Source organism: Lolium perenne, chromosome 7, assembly GCF_019359855.2.
Source record: "Lolium perenne isolate Kyuss_39 chromosome 7, Kyuss_2.0, whole genome shotgun sequence".
Taxonomy (NCBI): domain Eukaryota; kingdom Viridiplantae; phylum Streptophyta; class Magnoliopsida; order Poales; family Poaceae; genus Lolium; species Lolium perenne.
Window position 1 is genome coordinate 67012155 of NC_067250.2, and position 26421 is coordinate 67038575.

Below are 26421 nucleotides of genomic sequence, written 5' to 3' on the forward strand. Positions count from 1 at the left end.
GAGATCGGGCAACCCACGTGGCCTTAGGCCCCATCATATGGTACCAGAGCAAAGGTTGCCACGAATTTGACCCCCCAATTTCACCAATTTCGCCCAAAAAAATTTCCCAAAAAATTGCCCCAAAAAATAGCTCGAAATTGGATCTCCGGATTTGTTGTGTTTTTTGTGGTTTTGATCCACAGATCTGATGTTCATAGTGCTGATCTACTGTTTCCCCCATTTTTCCCCGTCAATTTCTTCCAGTTTGGTGCGAATTTGAGCGATTTCGGTCTGTTTTGTGTCAAGAACAGTTTCTTCTCCACGAGTCCCCCGTGTTGACCTCCTGTAGCTCCAGCTCGCCCCAGCTCATGCAGCTTGACCCTGCCCCCGCTCGCTGCTCCCCACGCACCACCGCGCGCTCCGCTCCGAGCCACGCTTCCGCCCAGCCCCTGTCCCCGCTCGACCGGCCGGTCATCACCAGTCCACAGCGCACGCCCACGGATCAATTTCCTACAGCACCTCCAACCACCGCCGCTCGCTCGCCTTGGTCCAGCTGCAGCACCACCGAGCCGCACCCGCCGCCACCAGCTCGCCCCGCGCAATAGCCAAGCCCCGGCCAAAACCGCCCAATCCTCGCGCGAGCTCCATCAACCAACCGGCACAGCAGGTCAACGCCCAGGCCTTGCCAGCTCCACTTGCACGCGCAGGCACGATCACGCCCCAGCGCGCAACGCCCACCTCTGCTCACCTCCACGCGCTTGCGCTCGCTAACCGCCCAGCTCGCCAAAGCCAAGTCGCCCAGCAGTTGCTCGACCAGGCCTGCAACTGCAGCGCAACTCCACGCACGCGTGCCGCCCGGCTCAGGACCCGGCCCAACCGGCCTCCAGACCTGACCATCCAGTCTAAACCGGCTCCCAGGCCGGCTGCAACCGGGAGCGGTTCTGGGGCTCCGGGAGCCCCACCCGGTCACCGTCCGGCTCAGAATCCGGTTTGGACTGGATGGGCCGGCCCCAGACCCGGTCCAACCGGCCCCTTGACCGGATTTCACAATTTTTGACTCAAATTTCGCACCGTTTTGACTCCTCTTTTTGCTCCAAATTTTGACAACTTTCCGGAGCCCGTTTGACTCCAAATTTTAACAACAATCTCCAAATACTCCACATAGTCCACCTCCAATTTTTGAGAATTTTTGGAACCCAACTTTTGACCGCTCGTTTTGACCCAACTTTTCGGGCATTGACTTAATTTGCCCGGTTTCCGTTTTGGAGTGCAAGGATTGTCTACCAAGATTCCGCGTCTACATCAACACCGCGGCGACACCTTCGGCACCCCGGATTCCGGCGCAACTTCGACACCGCCATCGTCGACACCATCGCAAGTTCGTGTGCTTGACACCGCCTAACCCTTTCACTAGGTATAACTTGCCCCCTCACCCCTTGTAGCCCCGTTTCTTTCTTTGTGTACCTATCCCATTGAGAGTGGCTTTCCGAGTGTTGCGAAGCATTGCACAAGTGTCATGACCGTGAGAGGGTTTGTGTGTGTGCGTTGAGTTGAGCAAAGCTCCGAAGCAAGCTCGGTGAGAAAGATACACAAAAGAAGAAAAAGTGTGACATATACATATAGAAAAATAAAGCTTCTATGCATAGGAAAAAAAAGTGAAAAATAGAGAAAAAGAAAAAGGAATAGAAAAAGAGTGTGTGTCCACCGATACAAAGGAGTGCAAAGTTTGTGAGCACTAAGAGAGAAAAGAGAAGAGTGGCATCTTGTGCAAATCTTGTTGCTTCTCTCATATGCAACCGAGCTACCGTCTATCTTGTGTTGGCGTGACACCGAGCTAATAGTCTTCGCTAGGACCATCTTGTTACTTGCTCACTTCTTTGGTCGCGCTAACCCCATTGTTCTTCCTTGTGTGTGTTTCCGTGTTTCCTTGACATAGATCACCACTCTTGACATTTGATGTTGGATCTTACCCACATTTGACAATAGACTTTTCCGTTGATCTTTTTCGTTTGCTATCCACCCCTTACCCACCACATATAGAGTTCTTAACCTTTTGCGTGTGCTTTGAGTGTGTGTGTGAGTAACCCCGATACATTTTGGCTTTGCTCTTAACTTGAACCATTTTTCCGATACTTTCTTGAAAGGTGGGATACTTGTGTAGCTTTCCTTCCACCACATACACATACACCTTACCTAGTGAGTGATATACAATAAGACCCCACGAGAGCAAGCCGAGATGAGAGCATACTTTGCCGAGCTAGATGCTCGAGAAGCCCAAATGACACCCAAAGATAAAGCCGAGTGCAACGCATACTTCAAACACCTTGAGAGCAAGAGTGACACACCCCATGAGTTGAGTGAGGACACTTTGATTTCTAACAACTTAACCTCTACTCCTCTTGTGTTGTCTTCCTCTTTGCTAGGTTGCTCGGACATCGACGACGCCATTGCCATGGAGATGAGGGACTCCACTAAATGTGAGAGGAGCGACTCCACTATATGTGAGATGAGTGACTCCACTATATGTGAGCTTGATGAGTGCCTCCACTTCGAGAGCATGAGTGATACACCAAGTGAGATGAGAGTGGTAGTTGATAGGTCATGTGAGGCCATTTTCAATTCTAACATCTTACCCTCTACCTCTAGTGTCTTTCCTTGTGTCTCACTAGGTGCCATGGATGACGAGACGCCGATCATGGAGAAGATGTACATGGTGCATGAAGATGATGATATCACACCATGCTTGTTGCTTGAAGATGAACATGGAGGCCACATGGAGCCTACCACTTCCCCAACACCTACCTCATATGAGCGGGACTACAAAGGTACCTATATGGGTGTTGATGATGCCATGATCCCACTAGTGGATATGAAGATTGATGAGTGCTTGCATGATGATGATGATACAAATGCTATGTCATATGTTTCTTTCATTTTCCCATGTGATGCTTTGCTTGATAATATTGTTGATCATGTGGAATTGGTTGCTTGTGATAACATGACCATGCCATGCTATGAGAGTTTCACTTTCTCTCCTATTGCTTGCAATATGTCGAACAATTGCTCTTTCCCATGTATTGCTTGCATTGAAAATGATAATGCTTGTGTTGTGACAACCTTGATGAACAATTGCTCTTTCCTTAGGTTGGTCAACAACAATGATAAACTTTTGAACATGTTTTGTGCTACATGCTTGCAATATTCTCCCATTAGTGCAACCAAAATGTTGAATAATTGTTCTTTCCAATGCTTGGTTTGCAATGATGTTAATACGCTTGCGAATGAGATTGCCCCCATAGCTCTCTCAAATTTTGGAGACTTTGCATATATCCATGTTGAGCATGTTCCCATGTTTACTCCGCATATTCACCATATCTATTATGATGCTTTGCTTAACGCTAATGGTGATGTGCAAAAGAAATGGAGCATCATGATGGATGATGTGTTCATATACCATGCACACACATTCTTTGTTTTATCTATGGTGTGTGTAGGTACAAGAAAGAGAATGTCAATCTCGATTGAGCACGAGTTGACGAAACGAGCTCTAGAGAGCTACATCCACAAGTGCTTCAATGAGAAGATCGAACCCAACACGTCGACTACACAAGATCTCTCCATGAGAGCACACCGGCATCTTGCTAAGGTGACCTCTGATGTCTACGGGTGCTTCTATTCTTGTAGACAGTGTTGGGCCTCCAAGAGCAGAGGTTTGTAGAACAGCAGCAAGTTTCCCTTAAGTGGATCACCCAAGGTTTATCGAACTCAGGGAGGAAGAGGTCAAAGATATCCCTCTCATGCAACCCTGCAACCACAAAGCAAGAAGTCTCTTGTGTCCCCAACACACCTAATAGGTGCACTAGTTCGGCGAAGAGATAGTGAAATACAAGTGGTATGAATGAATATGAGCAGTAGTACGGCACCAGAAAAGTGCTTGCTGGCGTGCAGTTGATGGTAGTAATATTGCAGGAAGTAAAGATGCAGTAAAACAGTAAACAAGCAGCGATAGCAGTATTTAGGAACAAGGCCTAGGGATCATACTTTCACTAGTGGACACTCTCAACATTGATCACATAACTGAATAAATAAATAGATGCTAGACTCTACACCCTCTTGTTGGATGATGAACACCACTAACTGTGTAGGATTACACGAACCCTCAATGCCGGAGTTAACAAGCTCCACAATATTCAATGTTCATATTTAAACTAGTACAAATGCCCGTGCGTTGCAACGGGTCCTTAAATTTTATTTCTCAATGCATATATATAATTCTTAATTTATTATGAAAATTTAAACAAATCAAGGATATCGTAATGTACTACATCATGATAATACCAAATGCAATAACAAGATAGTATTGCCATGCATCTGTGTGGTTCTAAGTTCTAGGTCTTGTTACTCTTTCGCGGTAAGTTCCACACCTATCTTTTGGACCTTCGTAACTGTCATTAGAAGATTTTACCTTATGCCTGATCCTGGATTTACCGAGGATGACCCTAAATACAGGTTCAGCCAAAGGCTTTATGGAGGATGACCATGGTACATAAAGCTAACATTCCTCCGAAGGTATAGAATGTAATATATGCAAGATAGTATTTCGTTTTTAGGAAATATTACGGTGGTACCAAAATCACTAAACAAATAAATCAACACTTCCAACCGTTGGCAGTGCAGTCTTCTTTTTTCTTGAGAAGACATTTTTTAGAAGTTAGTTGTTGCCTGCTTTTCATACCCCTTTAATAGTATCTTGTCTTGTATTATTTTCATACATCTTTAATAGTATCTTGTCTTGTATTAAAGGTAGATAGAAATCTACTACTCATAATAAGTGTCCAGGGTTAAGGTTAAATTTATGGATCAGATGAGTGGGGTACTAATCGTTTCTCCTATAGTTGCATTGTATCAAAGGAGCACTATGCTAGATTGCTACTACCTCCGATTGAGTTTAATGGACGTGGAGTGTGTATGATTGAACATGGACCTCGGCAATCTGCTGGGTCAATTAATCAAGACCGAAGGTAGTAATTTATATTGGGTATCTTCTTCCTGTGTTTCTCGTCCTCGCATTTTGTTCTATTTCGGAATCATGCAGTCCTGAGAGGCCTCTCCAAGGCTGAACTGTGAGACATATCTACGTACTGAGTCCACAACAATGCAACAAGACAGAATTACAGACAGGGTGCCAGCACGACCCAGCGAGCCAACCACAACAATAACATAGCTCATCAACACAAGGCTGCAGCACATGCATCAGATGCATTTGGCAGAACCTTCAGGGACATCCAATAAAATTTAAACAACACAAAGATGCATTCAACGCAAAAATGAATCAACAGTGCAAAGTTCAAACCACAAACACACGAGCAATCATACAACAGAAACCATTTCACTTACGAATGCTTCCACGATTCAACCAATTCATGAAGCACGGCAAGAGTACAGGAAATCCGGAATGAAAACCCTGTGAGTAAAAGCTTCAAAGTCGCATCAGATTCACACGCGCGAATTACCAGAGTGAACACACACAAGTTACTGCACCAGCTTTTTTACGTAGCAGAGGTGGTACCAGTAGGGATGGTGGTAGTAGCAGTAGTATCTACTATGTGCAGAGGAAATGTTCAAGACCTCCTCCTCCTCCTCACACACAAGTTACTTCACCGGCCTTCTTACGTAGTGTGGTGGTACCATTAGTGATGGTGGTAGTAGCAGTAGTATCTACTATGTGCAGATGAAATGTTCAAGACCTCCTCCTCCTCCCCTCCTTCTCCCCGCCTTCTTTTGACTTGTCACCTGCGTTCTTGAGCTGCAATGGAAAACAGCATCATCAGCACAATAGATCAGATCATACCACATCAACATGACCATAAATTGTGGTAAACAGTGGATGGAGAATGAATATGCCGCGAAGGTGGTTTGGGTGCTCACCATGATGATGAGGATCCTGACAAGGACGGCGATGAAATCAGTGAAGAGGGTGAGCGCGTGCTTGATGTAGTCCATGTCGTCGTGGTGCGCCCTCTAAATGATCTCTTGCGGGTCGTACACCATGGACCCCAGGAAGATCAACATGCCAAAGTAAACTTGGAGGGCACACAAGAAGCTCTGTGTCATTTTTCAATCAGCCAGAACCAAAGAGATGAATAGTGGTTTAGGTCGCAACGGTAACAATTTCTTCGTGCTATGTATATCACCTCAAACATGATCAGTTTATCGCTAGCACACATATTAATGAAAATCCAGGATGCATTGCCAATAATTATGCCATTGTAGGATATCTAAATGGCAATCATATGCCACTGTAAGAGAACTAAATCCGGTACAAAGTCAGATACGAGTTGCCAATAAGCTGATTGTGCTTTATAGTTCTGCACTAACCCAAATAAATGGCTAAAATTTGCCCATAATTCAAAGTAAAAGCTACCTACACCAAAGATGAAGGAACATCATCTGCATTACTAACAGTAGGCGGTTGTGCATTCACCGACTACAGGCTAGAATGAATGTGGAGGCTACATTAGTTTGATAGTTCTAAGGGAAAATAGCTAAAGGTCCATATAAAAAACCAACTAATGATGTTGGTCATGTAGAAAATTAGCAAATCTTCCTGAAAGAGTACTACAACTCGAGAAACAAGTCAAAAATTAACACTATATTTACTTAACTTATTACACCAGAATCAAGGCCATCACATTCCACATAACTGATAGGAGAGATAAGGCAAAGACCGATAATTGCAGGTGGTAGAGAATTGGGACGGGGGATTTGACAATTTGCAACACTTTTCTTTGCAATTTGACCATTTCATGAAGATTTCTTTATATAATTTTCCCTTGTCTTGTATTTGCAATAATTATGTAACTTTGTTGGAGATTAGAATTCCTATCAGAGCAACAAATGATAGAATCAGATCACCAACACTAACTCGAGGGAGCAACAAATATTTTCCTTCTGGAAAATAGGCATTCTCAACATGGTTTTTTAAGGCGGTAAGGCGTTCTACCCCCGCCCTGACACCTAAGTGCCTAAAGCGGACAAATTTATGTTGCTCTACCATGTCACCTTATTGCCTAAGCGTTCTAAGGCAGACGCCTTAAAACCATGATTCTCAAAATGTATATAAATTATGCTCCCAATTCCGAAGGGAAAAAATCTACCGAATAGGTAGCCGCAATGAAGGAGACGCCTACATTGATTCTTATAGCCCCAAGTAAGACAACCAAAAAAATCCCTGTGTTGAGCACCCTTTTCAAGGAAATATAGAATAACAGGAAGACTTTTTTAAACAAATGTTTAGAAAGTACTATGGCCGTCTTGATCATCCCAATAAGCTCCAACCGGTCAATAAATTACTACACATGAAAGACCATCTCTATATCATGAATTGTGGTAGACTGGTCAACATAAAGTAAAGAAACATAGTACATACCAGGCTTCTAGAACATGGATAGCCCAAAATCAGTGGCATGTCCTTGGCGGTGCCAGCAAACAAGAAGTTTCCTGCTTGAGGTCCATGCGCATGACGACAAGCAAGTGGCATCTCTCCACAGCCAAATGATTGTCTTGATGAGCTTCGCGGCATCACACTTGGTGTAGTGCTCCTTGGTCACGTTGAGGTCGAAGAGCAAGCCACCGCCTCAGATCTCCATGAAAATATGCATTAAGAGTGCATCCTCATAGCGGCGTGGATGCTCGGAGAGGTGGTGCATGATCTGGATCTTGCGTCACGGTGCCAAGTGTCCTCGCAGTCATCGCAACACATCTGATGATTTTCTGTGTTAGAAAGAACTTCAATGCGAGCTGGAAGTGTACAACTGACAAAATAGACATTTATTCAAAAAAATCATGCAACAAAGATGATATAATATTCATCAAGGAATTGTGTTGGAAATAAATGCAAAAGTTTGAGAGCGGACCTTGGAAAAAGAATAAATTAGTTTTTTGATTAAGGGCCTCCTTTGAACAATAAAAATTCCTGGACATTCATGAAAAGGTACTCAATTCATCATATGCTTTAGAGCAACCCAAAGAATTCTGTAGTTTAATTTATGAAAATCTCTTTCTGTATCTTATCTTATTATAGGATGTGAAATACTAAGAAGAAAGGCAATTCATCATATGCTTTAGAGAAACCCAAAGAATTCTGTAGTTTACTTTATGAAAATCACTTTCTGTATCTTATCTTATTATAGGATGTGAAATACTAAGAAGAAAGTCGCTTTTGAGGTATTCCTATTCTCGCCACTTATGTAGTTCACATCCTATTCTGTAATGCTATAACCTGAACCCAGTAGTTTCTTTTGCAGGTGAATGCCTACTTATACACTGATAGGAGATAAATAACTTGGTTGATCCTAAGGGAAATTAAGAAGTAATGATCTAATCAGGCTCCAAGGAGACACAAATTTATGAAAGCAACATACATTCAGCTGCAGGAGACTGACACCCATATGACCAGGACAAGATTCAATCTGCTGATAAGCTTGTCATAGATCAGCACACTAAGGCTTTCATAACGCAAGCATACATATTCAATGGAAGCGGCCTCTTTTATGGAGCGGGAAGCTGCAGAGTGCAGAGGGCGTGCCTACAAGTTGTCTACAGAGAGAAGGTTGTAACTCCTTCGGTGCATATGATACCTGTGCAAACGGAAGATCACAAAAATTTGGTTGCAATACAAAAGATAAAGATTATTTGTGGTTCTGGGATATCTGTAATAAGATGGGAATCTGAATCATTGCAAAATTTACTCCATGTATCACGCCAAAACGTTGGTCAAATTATTGTTTTAACGAACTACTGCCAAAATGTATACTTACAGTTCATAGTTATATAAAGCTTAAACCAACAGCTTAACTAAGCTAACATGAAGGAAGAAGCTCAGGTCACGCAGTCACAATGGTTCACTATACCATAAAAGTTGGAGAGCAAATACATATATTTGAACATGCATATATTTGAACATGCAAATCACTGTAGTGCGTCTACAAACTACACAACATGGTAAAACCATCGGTCTCATTTTCAATTAGGAGCCTGTCCCAATCGTCGCTATGCTTGCTTAAAATTGAACAGAACTCGAGAAATAACTTGTAAAAAGCACTTTGCCTCCCTTTCTTTCTGCGTCTATCAATTAATAAAATTCTGAACCTTGATTGAGATCAATAAATAACTTAGGTAAATAGCACTGTATCTCTCTTTTTCAATACCCAGGTTTATCACGTTTGTATCTGCCAATGCAATATCACAGGTGTCCTAAAGTTTATGCCATCAGTCAGATCATAACGTATGTGCTAAATGATAACCTAGATATTTTTATACTCGCATGTGAGACAACTATTGGATGATCATGACAAAATGCGATGACCAGTCTTAAAATCATGGAAAATAATAAAAATTGAGCTAATCAATATAATCCTCCTATATGATCATGATATGAAAGAACAGTTCATCTTCTGAAATACAAAAACTGAAGTATGTAACAAGGTTATTTCTTATAGCAAGCAATCAAACTATAGTATGGTCGTAAAATAACAACAGAATATTTTCAATCAACCTTCAGGGTTGGCAGCTTAATATGTAACAAGAGCATTTCCAAAAAAAAATAGAAGTTAAAGAACTACCAATTGTTTTCTCATAGGTTTGTTACAAGATGTATTTAACCAAAATGAAAGTAGCATTTTTACGACCTCAGGTTTGTCAGCTAGATATTGCATAAATTAGTTCAAATTGCTTAGCATCTTTGATTAAAAGGAAGCAAACTTTGGTCTGCAGCAAAGGAATAAAACAACAGGCATCGATTATGATGAGCACCATGTTGTTCTGCACCCAGAATCCCACAAACAATAATTGAATTTATGAAAGCATCAGATGAAATATATCTGCACATTTGAATTAAAGTAAAAGTTACTGGTAAGATAAACTATTTAACTTCTTACCATCAATTCATATCATGTAGTACAATTAAATTTATTGACGGAAATGTCAATGAAAACAACAACCTTCTAGGTATTCACCCAGCTGTGAGTATTATACCAAAAACGATTCACAACCAATCTAGTATCTGCTTTAGCTGAATCAACGAACGTATGTGCATATAGGTGAGAAGTGCTCACCTTTGTTAGTGAAAGAGAGCAATAATTGTGATTGTCCCCAAAAGAATCAACATTGAAACCTCACCGCTAAGTAGTAGTACATGTGCTCTGAGAATAAACCGCACAAGTGCAGTCGATTAGAAATCACCTTGTTCACACAACTGCGTATGGGGGCTTGAGGATTGAGCTTCTCCCACGCGAAGATGAAGGCCAAGAAGCCGACCTACCTGAACCCGGAGCCGATCCTGCCAAGCAGTCCGTCGAGTCCGCGACGACAGGCTCGCCGGCGGTTGTGGCCTTGACGAGTGCCCATCCAGTGACCCAAAATTCACTGAAACCATGCTTCGATTCGTGCATCAGTGACCTAAAATTCACTACGGAAAAATGGATTACATGGTAAATAATCTGATTGCTACAGATTTGCTAAAACGCGAACGAAATTGATTTGCAATATGAGAGAATGAATTAGAGAGAGGGGCAAGGAGGAGGGGGGAGGTCGGATCTGGGCCTCCATGCCCAGATTGACTCCGTGCTGCTCCTCTTTTTTTGAGGGTATGTGCTGCTCCTCTTGGTCACGATCTATGGAGGGCGTCGGGCGGTGGTGAACAGGGACAAGCAGGGGGATTACTGACGGTCAAGGGGGAGGCGATGGCGCCGGATCCATGCGGTAGAGACGGTGAAGACCAGAGGCGTTGGAGGAGGAGGTGTGAGGGCCCCGGATGTGGGGGAGAGGCCGATAGGGCCGTCGCCAAGGTGTGGATGCTGGAGAGGCCGAGAGGAGAGGTGGCTGGATTCTTGGGGAGAGAGTATAGACGCGGCGCTTCGCTCGGTGGTCGGGAGTCCGGCGACGAGGAGGTGAGACTGCGGGAACTTTTCCAGCGGGAGGCGACTTGGGCAAGGAGGCGAGACTGGCGGCGGAGGGCTGCTCGGTGCTAGGGTTGCGTGACGATGGGAGAGAGAGAGATGGGAGGCGGGAGGACGAAGCCACGGCCCACGGCAACGTTTGCGGGAAGGACGACGCGGCCCAAGTGCGGAACGGGAGTACGACGAGAGGACGACCAAACGTTTGACGTATTGTTGCTGGGCAGAATAAGGAACATCTTCCTCCTTTTTAAGTAAAAAAAAATATAAGTGTAGATAACCTTAGAGTGCATAACAGATCAATATAACCAAACCAAGTACTAACATAGCATGCACACTGTCACCTTCACACTACGAAAGGAGGAATAGATCACATCAATACCATCATAGCAATAGTTAACTTCATAATCTACAAGAGATCACAATCATAGCCTACGCCAAGTACTACACGATGCACACACTGTCACCATTACACCGTGCAGGAGGAATAAACTACTTTAATAACATCACTAGAGTAGCACACAGATAAATTGTGATAGAAAACACATTGCAATCATAAAGGGATATAAATAAGCACTTCACTATGCCATTCATAACAGTGAATAAGTATTCTGTGAAATATAGCCTAAGAGACCCACACGGTGCACACACTGTCACCTTTACACACGTGGGACAAGGAGTCTCCGGAGATCACATAAGTAAAACCCACTTGACTAGCATGATGACATCTAGATTACAAGCATTATCATATGAATCTCAATCATGTAGGGCAGCTCATGAGATTATTTTATTGAAGCACATAGGAGAGATATTAACCACATAGCTACCGGTACAGCCCCGAGCCTCGATGGAGAACTACTCCCTCCTCATGGGAGACAGCAGCGTTGATGAAGATGGCGGTGGTGTCGATGGAGAAGCCTTCCGGGGGCACTTCCCCGTCCCGGCGGCGTGCCGGAACAGAGACTCCTGTCCCCCAGATCTTGGCTTCGCGATGGCGGCGGCTCTGGAAGGTTTCTCGTACCGTGGCTTTTCCGTATCGAGGTTTTAGGTCAGGGACCTTTATATAGGCGAAGAGGCGGAGTCGGAGGGTCGACGAGGCGGTGTCACAGTAGGGCGGCGCGGCCCACACCCTGGCCGCGCCAGCCTGGTGTGTGGTGGGCCTGTGGCCCCCCTCTGGCGACTCTCGGGTGTTCTGGAAGCTTCATGCAATCCTAAGACTCTGGGCGTTGATTTCGTCCGATTCCGAAAATATTTCCTTACTAGGATTTCTGAAACCAAAAACAGCAGAAAACAGCAACTGGCCCTTCGGCATCTCGTCAATAGGTTAGTTCCGGAAAACGCATAAATATGACATAAAGTATGCATAAAACATGTAGATATCATCAATAATGTGGCATGGAACATAAGAAATTATCAATACGTCGGAGACGTATCAGCATCCCCAAGCTTAGTTCCTGCTCGTCCCGAGCAGGTAAACGATAACAAAGATAATTTCTGGAGTGACATGCCATCATAACCTTGATCATACTATTGTAAGCATATGTAATGAATGCAGCGATCAAAACAATGGTAATGACATGAGTAAACAAATGAATCATAAAGCAAAGACTTTTCATGAATAGTACTTTCAAGACAAGCATCAATAAGTCTTGCATAAGAGTTAACTCATAAAGCAATAAATCAAAGTAAAGGTATTGAAGCAACACAAAGGAAGATTGAGTTTCAGCGGTTGCTTTCAACTTATAACATGTATATCTCATGGATATTGTCAATGTAAAGTAATATAACAAGTGCAATATGCAAGTATGTAGGAATCAATGCACAGTTCACACAAGTGTTTGCTTCTTGAGGTGGAGAGAGATAGGTGAACTGACTCAACATAAAAGTAAAAGAAAGGCCCTTCGCAGAGGGAAGCATTGATTGCTATATTTGTGCTAGAGCTTTGGTTTTGAAAACAAGAAACAATTTTGTCAACGGTAGTAATAAAACATATGTGTTATGTAAATTATATCTTACAAGTTGCAAGCCTCATGCATAGTGTACTAATAGTGCCCACACCTTGTCCTAATTAGCTTGGGTTAACACGGATTATCATTGCATAACATATGTTTCAACCAAGTATCACAAAGGGGTACCTCTATGCCGCCTGTACAAGGGTCTAAGGAGAAAGTTCGCATTTGATTTCTCGCTTTTGATCATTCTTCAACTTAGACACCCATACCGGGACAACATAGACAACAGATAATGGACTCCTCTTTTAATGCTTAAGCATTCAACAACAGATAATATTCTCATAAGAGATTGAGGTTTTATGTCCAAACTGAAACTTCCACCATGAATCATGGCTTTAGTTAGCGGCCCAATGTTCTTCTCTAACAGTATGCATACTCAAACCATTTGATTGTGAAAACCGCCCTTACTTCAGACAAGACGAACATGCATAGCAACTCACATGATATTCAACAAAGAATAGTTGATGGCGTCCCCAGGAACATGGTTATCGCACAACAAACAACTTAATAAGAGATAAAGTGCATAAGTACATATTCAATACCACAATAGTTTTTAAGCTATTTGTTCCATGAGCTATATATTGCAAAGGTAAAGAATGGAAATTTTAAAGGTAGCACTCAAGCAATTTACTTTGGAATGGCGGAGAAATACCATGTAGTAGGTAGGTATGGTGGACACAAATGGCATAGTGGTTGGCTCAAGGATTTTGGATGCATGAGAAGTATTCCCTCTCGATACAAGGTTTAGGCCAGCAAGGTTATTTGAAACAAACACAAGGATGAACCGGTGCAGCAAAACTCACATAAGAACATATTGCAAGTATTATAAGATTATACATTGTCTTCCTTGTTGTTCAAACACCTTTACCAGAAAATATCTAGACTCTAGAGAGACCACTCATGCAAACCAAATTTTAACAAGCTCTATGTATTTCTTCACTAATAGGTGCAGAGTATATGATGCAAGGGCTTAATCATGAGCACAACAATTGCCAAGTATCGAGTTATTCAAGACATCATACCAATTACTACATGTAGCATTTCCCGTTTCCAACAACATAACAATTAACGAAGCAGTTTCAACCTTCGCCATGAAAATTAAAAGCTAAGAACACATGTGTTCATATGAATCAGCGGAGCGTGTCTCTCTCCCACACAAGCATGAATTTATTCAAACAAAACAAAAACAAACAGACGCTCCAAGTAAAGTACATAAGATGTGACCGAATAAAAATATAGTTTCAAGAGAAGAAACCTGATAAGTTGTCGATGAAGAAGGGGATGCCTTGGGCATCCCCAAGCTTAGACGCTTGGGTCTTCTTGAAATATGCAGGGATGAACCACGGGGGCATCCCCAAGCTTAGACTTTTCACTCTTCTTGATCATAGTATATCATCCTCCTCTCTCGACCCTTGAAAACTTCCTCCACACCAAACTCAAAACAACTCATTAGAGGGTTAGTGCATAATCAAAAATTCACATGTTCAGAGGTGACACAATTATTCTTAACACTTCTGGACATTGCCCAAAGCTACTGGAAGTTAATGGAACAAAGAAATCCATCCAACACAACAAAAGAGGCAATGCGAAATAAAAGGCAGAATCTGTCAAAACAGAACAGTCCGTAAAGACGAATTTTAAAATGGCACCAGACTTGCTCAGATGAAAATGCCCAAATTGAATGAAAGTTGCGTACATATCTGAGGATCACGCACGTAAATTGGCAGATTTTTCTGGGTTACCTACAGAGAATTCTGCCCAGATTCGTGACAGACAGAAATCTGTTTCTGCGCAGTAATCCAAATCTAGTATCAACCTTGCTATCAAAGACTTTACTTGGCACAACAATGCAATAAAATAAGATAAGGAGAGGTTGCTACATTAGTAACAACTTCCAAGACTCAAATATAAAACAAAAGTACTGTAGCAAAATAAAACATGGGTTATCTCCCAAGAAGTGCTTTCTTTATAGCCATTAAGATGGGCTCAGCAGTTTTAATGATGCACTCCCAAAAAATAAGAGTTGAAGCAAAAGAGAGCATAAAAAAGCAAATTCAAAACACATTTAAGCCTAACATGCTTCCTATGCATATGAATCTTGTAAATAAACAAGTTCATGAAGAAAAAAGTAACAAGCATAGGAAGATAGAACAAGTGTAGCTTCAAAAATTTCAGCACATAGAGAGGTGTTTTAGTAACATGAAAATTTCTACAACCATATTTTCCTCTCTCATAATAACTTTCAGTAGCAACATGAGCAAACTCAACAATATAACTATCACATAAAGCATTCTTATCATGAGTCTCATGCATAAAATTATTACTCTCCACATAGGCATAATCAATTTTATTAGTTGTAGTGGGAGCAAATTCAACAAAGTAGCTATCATTATTATTCTCATCATCAAATATAGGAGGCATATTGTAATCATAATCAAATTTATCCTCCATAACAGGCGGTACTAAAAGACTACTATTATTATAATCATCATAAATAGGAGGCAAAGTATCATCAAAGTAAATTTTCTCCTCAATGCTTGGGGGACTAAAAAGATCATGCTCATCAGAACCAGCTTCCCCAAGCTTAGAACTTTCTATATCATTAGCAACAATGGTATTCAAAGTGTTCATACTAATATGTTCCATGGGTTTTTTAATTTTCGCATCAAACCATCCATGTCTTAAATCAGGAAATAGAATAAGAAGCTCACTGTTGTCCATTTTGCCAAACTAGTGTAAACAAGAAACAAAAAGATGCAATTGCAGGATCTAAAGGAAATAGCTTCGAGCGCACACACAACGGCAACAGAAAAGTACTTTACCTGGGACCGGAGTATGAGTGCCTTTTACCTTTCCTCCCCGGCAATGGCGCCAGAAAATAGCTTGATGTCTACGGGTGCTTCTATTCTTGTAGACAGTGTTGGGCCTCCAAGAGCAGAGGTTTGTAGAACAGCAGCAAGTTTCCCTTAAGTGGATCACCCAAGGTTTATCGAACTCAGGGAGGAAGAGGTCAAAGATATCCCTCTCATGCAACCCTGCAACCACAAAGCAAGAAGTCTCTTGTGTCCCCAACACACCTAATAGGTGCACTAGTTCGGCGAAGAGATAGTGAAATACAAGTGGTATGAATGAATATGAGCAGTAGTACGGCACCAGAAAAGTGCTTGCTGGCGTGCAGTTGATGGTAGTAATATTGCAGGAAGTAAAGATGCAGTAAAACAGTAAACAAGCAGCGATAGCAGTATTTAGGAACAAGGCCTAGGGATCATACTTTCACTAGTGGACACTCTCAACATTGATCACATAACAGAATAAATAAATAGATGCTAGACTCTACACCCTCTTGTTGGATGATGAACACCACTAACTGTGTAGGATTACACGAACCCTCAATGCCGGAGTTAACAAGCTCCACAATATTCAATGTTCATATTTAAATAACCTTAGAGTGCATAACAGATCAACATAACCAAACCAAGTACTAACATAGCATGCACACTGTCACCTTCACACTACGAAAGGAGGAATATATCACATCAATACCATCATAGCAATAGTTAACTTCATAATCTACAAGAGATCACAATCATAGCCTACACCAAGTACTACACGATGCACACACTGTCACCATTACACCGTGCAGGAGGAATAAACTACTTTAATAACATCACTAGAGTAGCACACAGATAAATTGTGATACAAAACACATTGCAATCATAAAGGGATATAAATAAGCACTTCACTATGCCATTCATAACAGTGAATAAGTATTCTGTGAAATATAGCCTAAGAGACCCACACGGTGCACACACTGTCACCTTTACACACGTGGGACAAGGAGTCTCCGGAGATCACATAAGTAAAACCCACTTGACTAGCATAATGACATCTAGATTATAAGCATCATCATATGAATCTCAATCATGTAGGGCAGCTCATGAGATTATTGTATTGAAGCACATAGGAGAGAGATTAACCACATAGCTACCGGTACAGCCCCGAGCCTCGATGGAGAACTACTCCCTCCTCATGGGAGACAGCAGCGTTGATGAAGATGGCGGTGGTGTCGATGGAGAAGCCTTCCGGGGCACTTCCCCGTCCCGGCGGCGTGCCGGAACAGAGACTCCTGTCCCCCAGATCTTGGCTTCGCGATGGCGGCGGCTCTGGAAGGTTTCTCGTACCGTGGCTTTTCCGTATCGAGGTTTTAGGTCAGGGACCTTTATATAGGCGAAGAGGCGGAGTCGGAGGGTCGACGAGGCGGTGTCACAGTAGGGCGGCGCGGCCCACACCCTGGCCGCGCCAGCCTGGTGTGTGGTGGGCCTGTGGCCCCCCTCTGGCGACTCTCGGGTGTTCTGGAAGCTTCATGCAATCCTAAGACTCTGGGCGTTGATTTCGTCCGATTCCGAGAATATTTCCTTACTAGAATTTCTGAAACCAAAAACGGCAGAAAACAGCAACTGGCCCTTCGGCATCTCGTCAATAGGTTAGTTCCGGAAAACGCATAAATATGACATAAAGTATGCATAAAACATGTAGATATCATCAATAATGTGGCATGGAACATAAGAAATTATCGATACGTCGGAGACGTATCAACCTCCTTCTACTTGCGCTCTCTTGCTAAACCCGTTGAACTTTGGCTACGCTTTGATTGCTCCTTTGCTTTTCTTGTGCTATTGATAGGGCTTTTGACAAGTGAAGGGACATTCAAGCGTTGGTGTCATCTACCTCCTCTACACGTTCACAAAGACTCATCGTCGAGGACGACTCTTTTTCAAGTGGGGGGAGATGATGCAGCCCGACCTACGGTCTTCGCTTCATCATGTGCATCAACGACAAAAACCACACTCAAGGCCGAGGTCGCCATGGAGGAAGAAAGAGACGCGCAAGGAAGGCCGGCACTGCTGCTCAGGATGACCGGCACCGCCGCCCAGGTGCCGGCACTGCCGCCCATCTCCACCGGCACTATCGCCCTACTACTATGCCTGAGGACGACGATACTTATGCCCCACGGGTGCCGGCACGGCCGCCCCACTACAAAGCATCAAATCTGAACCCTTTATCCCTTTGTATGCCTAAACTGCCCCTCCTTAGTGGCTCCCTATATATAGGCTCCCACCTCCCCTTCATTAGGGTAGACATAACTTGAGTGAGAACTTGGCTTATGCCTCCACCATCCCTTTGGGATTAGGGAAACCCCCTCCTCTCTTAGACACAAATCTATGAGTTGTATCAAGGCACTACTTATATGATTTATCTTTCGCACTTGTGATTCTACCGCGGTCTCTCACACGTGTGACTCCATAGATCGTATATCGGTCTTTCTCTCGGGGATTCTACGTGTCTCTCCTTGAGGGATTCTATCGTGATAGTGGTTCGGGCTATCGAGAGTAAACCGGAATTGTATCGGGTTGGAGTGTGTTTTCGTGTGTTCATCGTGTTCATCGCCGTGTTCTTCGTGTTCTTCCTCTCCCCCGCCTTTCCCTCGGTCAATTCGTGAGATCGGGCAACCCACGTGGCCTTAGGCCCCATCAGTGGTGGTTGGGGACATCAAAACGCTAGCCGCGTCCTTGTCTTCGGTGACTTTTGTCATGTTAGCCGCCATCCGTCGTCGTAATAATTCAGCACATTGTTTAGCTCGTAGAGCTGAAAGCTTTGGTAGTATTTTCTTCCGTGGTTTGGTCCCGGAGTTTATCCGCGAGAAACTTTGTATTGACATTATTTGATCCATGAAGTGCTGAATTCTCAAAAAAAAAAAAAGTGAGAGTTGCCTCTTAAGAGATAATGAAGAATACTGCTGGTCATTCGTTTAACTTTTCCGAAACATGCCGTTCTAGCATGTTTCTCTTGCTCCGCGAGGATCCTTGCCGAACGGACAATAAAAATCTGAAAAACTTGCTACATGACAAGTAAATAAAAATAAATAAATAATGTGATGAATTCTGCAACTAGACTGGAAATGGACATAGGAACAATTAGAATTTTACCTCTGTAATATGTTAGATTCTGCATTTTTTTAAATAATAAAGTGCCCTTTATCGAGAAAATGAATTCTGCAACTAAACCGAGAATGGACATAAGAACAATTTGAATTTCCGTAATATGCTTGGCTGAATATATACTATTTAGACGTGCCTCATTTAATTGGGATATTACAACGTGTGCAAGGCAAGTACAAAAAGATGAGTGTGATTGACCCGGCAAATACTGCAAAATCAGGGATTTCAAATGTGAAGACGTACACAGTATGGAAAGAAGAAACAAATCAACCCAATCATCTGAACCTCCATTTCGAAATATAAGGTTTTTTTGGAACACTAATAAATGTGTATTGCTCCAATCACTCCTCCACCTTCCCATGCAGCAGCTGACCGTTGCGACTCAATCTTTTTCACCGTGATCGTGCTGAGGGAAATCCGGGCTCCACTCCGCCCGTCATGGCCACCTTCCTCCTCTTAAACCCCTCCTCCTCCGCCCCGATCACACACACGCCTCCTCTCTTCCAAGTTCAAACCCTTACGATCGACGAACGAGCAATGGTGCCGGCGCGAGCCTCCTCGTCCCGCAAGCCGAAGCCCCCGAAGAGGTTCGCAGACGAGGCGCTTGCCGTCGTGATCAGGCGCCCGCGCGGCAAGGCCGCGTCGGCGTCCGGCAAGAAGACGACCAAGGCGAATGCTGTGCGCAAGGCGAGGAGGATCACGGCGCCTACCAGTAGGAAGAAGAAGAACGCGGCGGCGGCGGCGGAGGACGACGACGATCAGTGCGCCGACGAGCCAGACCAGGACACGCTCGCGGAAGACGAGGCGGAGGAGCTCGCCGCCCTCCTCGCGGACGAGGAACCAGGCCAGCGTAAGCGGAGGAATAGGGTGGCGCCGCAGCGCGCCGCCGAGGCCTGGGAGGAAGGCGACCCCGAGTTCGTCGGGGACCCCGTCCCCTCTGACGAGGCGCGGGCCGCGTTTCCCGAGCGCTACATGCCGGTCGCCGCCGCGGCAGCCAAGAGGTACGTACGGTGTCGCGCGCCCATGCATATCATCTATTCTACTCCCGAGTACGTCCATCTCCCGTACGTCTTTGCGTGGAAATCTTGCGCTGAATGTTGCTGTGCAGGAAGGGCAAGGAGGAGGAGGAGGAGGAGATCAAGGCGAGGCGCCATTACAGTGCAGCCAAGGTGGAAGAGATCGTGTACAGCATCGGTGATGATGTCTACGTAACGGTAAATGCACCGGCCTCTGGTTGTCAACATGCCTTAATTACTTGCCGCTGTCAAACCTGTGATCATCTGTTTGTTATTTGCATGTTTGTTTTCATTGCTCACTGGAATATGTTATTGATGCTGTCAGATCCTGGCCATATCTTAGACATTTAGACATTTACTTGGCCATATCTAGCTAGTTTTCTCTACAGATTGAATTCGATCCCACCCCTGTCTGGGTTGCACAATCGCTTTTCTAGTACCAAAATTGGATCCATGTGACACCCCTCATTGTAAACATGGTTGCTCATTTCCAGTAGATGTTTGCAGTTATACTTGCTGCTACAGAATGACTTCTGAATGTTATTTAAGCCTCCATGGTATTATTACTCCGTCTCTACACCTCATGTTATTCAGATCCGATTCTAATGTGATGTTAACTGAACCATAATTGTAATCCTCTGTTTGGGCACCTGATTTTATTGCCATTATGCTTCCTGCTTCTGGAAATGGTTATTAATTGTGCCTCAACCATATAAAATTCTAGTTCGCTGTACAAGATTTTTTTTCCAGCTGCTTCTGTGAATATGGCTGCTGATGTAAACAATTATCTCTGTCTGTCAGATGTTGGCATATATACGTATTGTCATTCCTCATTCCCTTTTCTTCATTCCTGTATGTAGGCTGAGGAAAAAAAACCTCATTACATCGGCAGAATCACGGAACTTTTCGAGGGAACCGACCATGGCCGATACTTTGCGTGCCGCTGGTTTTTCCGGCCTGAAGACACAATGATCTCAACCACGAAGTTGGTGGATGATCACAGTCATGACCCAAAGCGGGTATTCCTCTCTGACGAGAGGAATGATAACCCGCTTGACTGCATCGTGTCAAAAGTCAAGATATTGCAAGTGGATCCGAAGGTCAGTGCTGTTGTTTAGAACTGCGCTTGCTTTCTTCATGTAGTTGCTTCTAAACTTTCTCAACTCCTTGTTCCAGCTTGATCAGGAAACAAAATCCCAACTATCGGCTGATTGGGACCTTTATTATGACATGTCGTATGTTGGGGCTTACTCGACGTTTGCAAACATCAGAAATGGTAATTGCTGTTGTGACCTGGGAACAATGTTCACTTTTGCAAATTAATTGTTGACCTACTTAATACTTTGAATATCTCCAGTGCCGTTAAGTTGTTAAATTTTCTTGTAACTCTATTAGTTGTTTGAATTAACTCGTGATAGTTGAAGATCTTAGAGAATATATATGAAATTATTTTCCATCTGTCCATGTTTATCATAACTTGGTCTAAGTTAAAATCGAAGAAGATTGTCCTATTTCCATCCCTTTTGTTGTTCTGGATCATAATTGTGCAGATTGGTTCAGTAGAAATTACGATGGCATTATTTTCTCTGCATGTGACTTGTGTTCATTCAAACAGTCGAGAATATTTTTTGTTGAAAGAGATATAATTAGGTTAGGGGTAGCCAGTGCCTAGGAACTTTTATCTATTAGTTAAACTTATCTTTGTTTTAGTCAACTATAATATTTTCTTACTTCTTAGGGAATGAGTACATGTAATTCATAATCTCTCAGCGTATTAGTAATTTGGATCATTTGTTGAATATACTTTCCAGTTTGGGATTATAACTCTTGTTTTGCATGTAGATATTAATGAAAGTTCAGGGATTTCATCTGATACGGAGGCTAATACCTCCGTGACAACAGCAGCTTTGCTTGATCTTTATTCTGGTTGTGGTGGCATGTCCACGGGGTTATGCATGGGTGCAGCACTAGCTGGCCTGAAACTTGAGACAGTATTGTTCCACCCTATTTTTTTCTAAATAATAACTTGTTTATCACCCTATGTTATGTCTATACTAATTTCCTTTCCTATTATATATCAGCGATGGGCGGTTGACTTTAACAGCCACGCATGCAAAAGCTTGAAATCTAACCATCCACAAACCGAGGTTGACTCATGAATCTTTAATTCTCTTCTAGTGGTACTAATCCTCCTCTTTTAACTCAGATTTTTTTCTTGTGATTTCTGACTATAGGTTTGGAACATGAAAGCGGATGATTTTCTCTGTCTCCTCAAGGAATGGGCCCTTCTATGTGACAAATATGTCCACGGTAACAATGTTTATGCAGATCCTCCCATGGAGGATGAGGAGGAAAATGGTGACCTCGAGAAGGATGAGTTTGTCGTAGACAAGCTCACTGAAATCTGCTATGGCGGTGCCAATAGGAAAAGTTGCATTTATTTCAAAGTACTATACTGTCCATCTGATTCCTTTCTATTTCTGGTACTTTTGCTGTTCAGGTTGTTGTAATAATACCGTCTTTGAACAGGTCCAATGGAAGGGATTTGGTCGGGAAGAAGATACATGGGAACCTATTGACAACTGGTTTGTACCTACTTTGCCAGATTCCTATTCCAAAATAATGTTTATTTCCATGCAATTATAGAAAGTATCTATATGTAGTGCACTGATTCTTGTGTTTTATTCAGTGACTGCCCATTAAAAATAATGGAGTTTGTTCAAGAAGGCCACATGCGAAAAATCTTACCTTTGCCTGTGAGTGCTCGCTAGTCTGTCTCCTTAATTTTGAACTTGAACGTCAGATTGGTTGATGATGCTTACTTGTTCCCTTACATTTTAAAGGGTGATGTAGATGTCTTATGTGGGGGGCCGCCTTGTCAAGGGATAAGCGGTTTTAATCGGTTTAGAAACAGTGATGCCCCACTAAAAGATGACAAGAACATGCAGATGGTCACTTTTATGAATGTTGTTTCCTATCTGCGGCCGAAATACGTTTTGATGGAAAACGTGCTGGATATTCTTAAGTTTTCTAAAGGATATCTAGGTAAGTATGCCTTGAGCCGTTTGGTTGCCATGAAATACCAGTCTCGGCTAGGTATTATGGTTGCTGGCTGTTACGGGCTTCCACAGTTCCGCATGCGCGTGTTCCTATGGGGTGCCCTGTCTACAATGGTTTGTTTTTATTCCTAATCAGCACAAAATTTTGCTAATAATTTATTGATGAGATGATTGACCCAGTGAATTTGGATATGTAGGTTGTGCCAGCATTTCCTCTCCCCACGCATCATGTCGTTGTACGAGGTGGGGCGCCAAAGGCATTCGCTGTAAGTAAAATCATAGTGTAAATGAGATCATAATGAAGTCCATTGAGAAGTGTAAATATGTTGAGCATCTTTTTTTTTGTTGCAGCAAAGCATTGTAGCATACAATGAAGCTCAAATGCCAATCTTGAATAAGGCTTTGGTTCTTCACGATGCGATCTCAGATTTGCCTGAGGCATGTATCACTTGACTTTTTTATGTCATTATCTACATCTAATCTCACATCTTCTATGCAGGTTGGTAACGATCAATATGATGACATAATCGACTATCTCGAAAAACCAAAGACGGAATTTCAGAGATACATCCGTCTTACTCGTAGAGGTGCTTATATAGCACTGTTGACAAGACGAATATATGCCTATTTTTTGTGTGCAACGTTTTACATATGCATTTCAATTTAGTTTTATAGCTGTCATGTGATTTTTTAAACATTGTTCAAATGTTGTAGAAATGTTGGACTTCTCGTTTGGTGATCAAGCTGGTCCTGGAGAAGGAAAGCTATTGGATCACCGTCCTTTGAAGCTCAACACAGATGATTATGAACGGGTTAAGAAAATACCGTACAAGAAGGTTGGTGGCTGATTCTTTCCATTGTTTGTTGTGTGATGACCAATCCTTTTCCTTTCGATGACTATTTTGAATTATGTGTTTTAGGGTGCCAACTTCCGTGACCTGGAAGGTGTAAAAGTAGGGCCAAACAATGTCGTCGAGTTTGACCCTAACGTTCCACGAGTTTACCTTGAGTCCGGCAAACCATTAGTATGTGTTCTATTGTCCAGTGTCTTATCTTGTTTCCTCATCTAGTCACAATTGCTGAAGATTACTTGTCTAGGTTCCCAATTACGCCATGAAGTTCGTGGGGGGAAAGTCTCTCAAGTGAGTGCCCTATACTCACTGCTTTTATTCTGTAACTATACTGGTTTGTTGATGTTGTTTGTAAAATACATGATGAAATGCTTTTGTAGGCCATTTGGACGACTGTGGGGGGATGATACGGTTTCGACAGTGGTGACCAGAGCAGAGCCACATAACCAGGTCAGCTTTGTCATAGGCTGCCTCATTTTTCTGATATGACCATTTAGGAAGCACATAAACTTTTGTTCAGTTTCGAAGGTCTCAGGTTTAGAGTCTCTAATTGTGTTTCATGTTGCTGCTGGCAGGCTGTATTACACCCGAGTCAGGCCCGTGTTCTGACTGTCCGTGAGAATGCAAGGCTGCAGGGTTTTCCCGATTACTATCGCATGGATGGTCCCATCAAACAACGGTAAGTTCATGAGCTTTTCCTCTGGTTGTATGTAAAACGAAACTGGAAGCTGAAACTGAACTTCAATTTTTCTCCCTGTATTACCTTCATACTTGGCCCTTGAAACATTGCAGCTTGGAGCCATATCTTCTAATTCTGTAACTTGGATGGTTATGTTGGATTTTAGTTCTTGCTTTGTTATGTTTGAGATTGGTAAAAATGGAATATAGAAAGAAAACATCATTGCAACACAGATGTTGTATGATAACCCCAACTGAGAATATGCTTGAATCAATATATATTTCGTGATTATAAATTCCCTGTATTATAATGATACGTGCAGGTACATGCAAGTCGGCAATGCGGTGGCGGTGCCTGTCGCCCGAGCTCTCGGTTACTCTTTGGGCCTGGCGTACTTGGGCAAGCACGATGGGAGCAGCGACCCTTTGTTCAAGCTGCCCGCCAACTTCTTCAGCCCGGGGCAGACTGAGGGTGTTGTGAGGGCTTCATCGGTTGAGTTGCCTGTAGGCAAGGTTGCGGAGCAGTAGGATTCAGAGAGCTTCCTTTTCTGCTGGTCTCTAGAATTCGAAGCAATTTTGAAACTGGACTAGCTTGTTGATAGTGGTTTTAGGATTGGTGATTGGTTACGAGGGCACAGCTGATTGAGTGCTTTTTTCTGAACATTCTTTTTTTTTGAGACATGATATTTGATCCTGATTGATGATTTTCATCAATAAATTGGTGAATCATCCTATCTTTGTATGAACAATCAAATATTTCCTCCAGCTGTGGCACATCATGGCTGTTGCTTGCTTGTTTGTCTGTTTACGTTCGGGTATGTTCAGGTTCTGTGTAGTGTTGAATCATCTGCTTGCTGAACTGAGTTGACGTCAGTTAAACTGAAATGACAGAACTACAGGTTTTATTTAATTTGAAGTGTTATATGTGTCTACTCTATGTGCATGTTGTTCTCTTTGGATACCTTGAAAATGAGTACCAATGGCAGGAACATCGGGCAGTGATCTCCACCAGACAAAAGGGAACAGGAAAGATGCAAGTAAGTACACGTCCTCAATGTTCCTTGATTAATAGTTTTCTTTGATTGCTTCCCTTGATATAATTTCATGGATTTTGGATGATATTAGCTGCTGTGAGATTTAGTTGCAAACAACCTGGTCTGTCCATGTGCTGGCTGAGCTAGCAAATGGGTGATGACGATTCTTGCACGTTTGTGTGTCCTCTAGATGTCACCACGATGAAATAAGTCATTGTAGCTCAGCCAAGTAAGATTTGCAAAGCTGAGAGTAGGATATGCATGAAAATTTAAGAAGCACTGTTCCTATGCTGCTACCACATGAATATTTCATTGCATGAATGATTGATCTTAGTTGTGCAACTAGTTTCACTTGCTAAAGAGTAATACACAATGATGCTCGTCGGGGGCAGGCCTTACATTTACTGCTTTCCTTGCTGGAACCAGAGCATAGCAACTCAACGAGGTCATCTTAATCATAAGCTGCCTTATGTTATCAGACTTCAGTTCATTTTTCTTATAAAGAGCTGTGATGTTTTTGCAGGCCGTTGGATGAGACGGTTCTGACAGTCGTTACCAGAGCATAGCAACTCGACGAGGTCATAAAAATCATAAGCTGCCTTATGTTATCAGACTTCAGTTTCTAAATGTAGGCTATTCTGCACCTGAAGCAGGCCCTCGGTTCTGACTGTTTGTGAAATGCGAGGTTGCAAGGTCCCTGTGGTTTGCTGTGGTTTTATGTAACACGGAACTGAAACTGAACATCTGCTCTTGCTGATCTTTGATATGCTGCCAGTTACATGCAAGTCTGGAGCACCATGACTAGCTTTGTGCAAGCACAAAGAGGACAATGACGCAC

The 26421-nt window shown here is 42.9% G+C and overlaps 1 protein-coding gene and 1 long non-coding RNA gene across 6 annotated transcripts; one reads left to right on the forward strand and one right to left on the reverse strand.

The window, feature by feature from the left end:
• Positions 1–5180: 5180 nt before the first annotated feature.
• On the reverse strand, positions 5181–11097 carry LOC127317204 (uncharacterized). Of its 5 annotated transcripts, none has more exons than XR_007860982.2 (5): positions 10301–11097; positions 7896–10181; positions 7409–7741; positions 5908–6084; positions 5181–5785 (listed from the first exon to the last, which is right to left on the reverse strand). It is a non-coding gene; the product is annotated as an uncharacterized lncRNA (long non-coding RNA). The 5 variants fall into 5 exon arrangements; XR_007860985.2 differs by having other exon boundaries at positions 5216–5785; positions 7896–7954; positions 10095–11097; XR_007860983.2 differs by having other exon boundaries at positions 5216–5785; positions 7896–7954; positions 8403–11097.
• Positions 11098–19482: 8385 nt separating this feature from the next.
• On the forward strand, positions 19483–25177 carry LOC127315963 (DNA (cytosine-5)-methyltransferase 3-like). Its single transcript, XM_071823925.1, has 19 exons — positions 19483–19946; positions 20054–20159; positions 20822–21061; positions 21138–21237; positions 21804–21952; positions 22043–22108; positions 22196–22408; positions 22491–22546; positions 22651–22717; positions 22805–23134; positions 23218–23286; positions 23372–23458; positions 23520–23607; positions 23735–23856; positions 23941–24045; positions 24119–24162; positions 24252–24321; positions 24447–24550; positions 24873–25177. Exons 1-19 carry the CDS (start codon positions 19483–19485, stop codon positions 25075–25077), a joined length of 2685 nt encoding a protein of 894 aa, XP_071680026.1. The 3' UTR covers positions 25078–25177.
• The last annotated feature ends 1244 nt before the right edge of the window (positions 25178–26421 follow it).

What these genes read in the sequence shown, in the direction of transcription:
- LOC127315963 (XM_071823925.1), top strand. Translation starts at nt 19,483, where the DNA reads ATGGTGCCGGCGCGAGCCTCCTCGTCCCGCAAGCCGAAGCCCCCGAAG. An exon ending in TGGGAACCTATTGACAACTG is followed by an intron (nt 22,547 to 22,650) that starts GTTTGTACCTAC and finishes TGTTTTATTCAG; the next exon opens with TGACTGCCCATTAAAAATAA. An exon ending in GGGCGCCAAAGGCATTCGCT is followed by an intron (nt 23,287 to 23,371) that starts GTAAGTAAAATC and finishes TTTTTGTTGCAG; the next exon opens with CAAAGCATTGTAGCATACAA.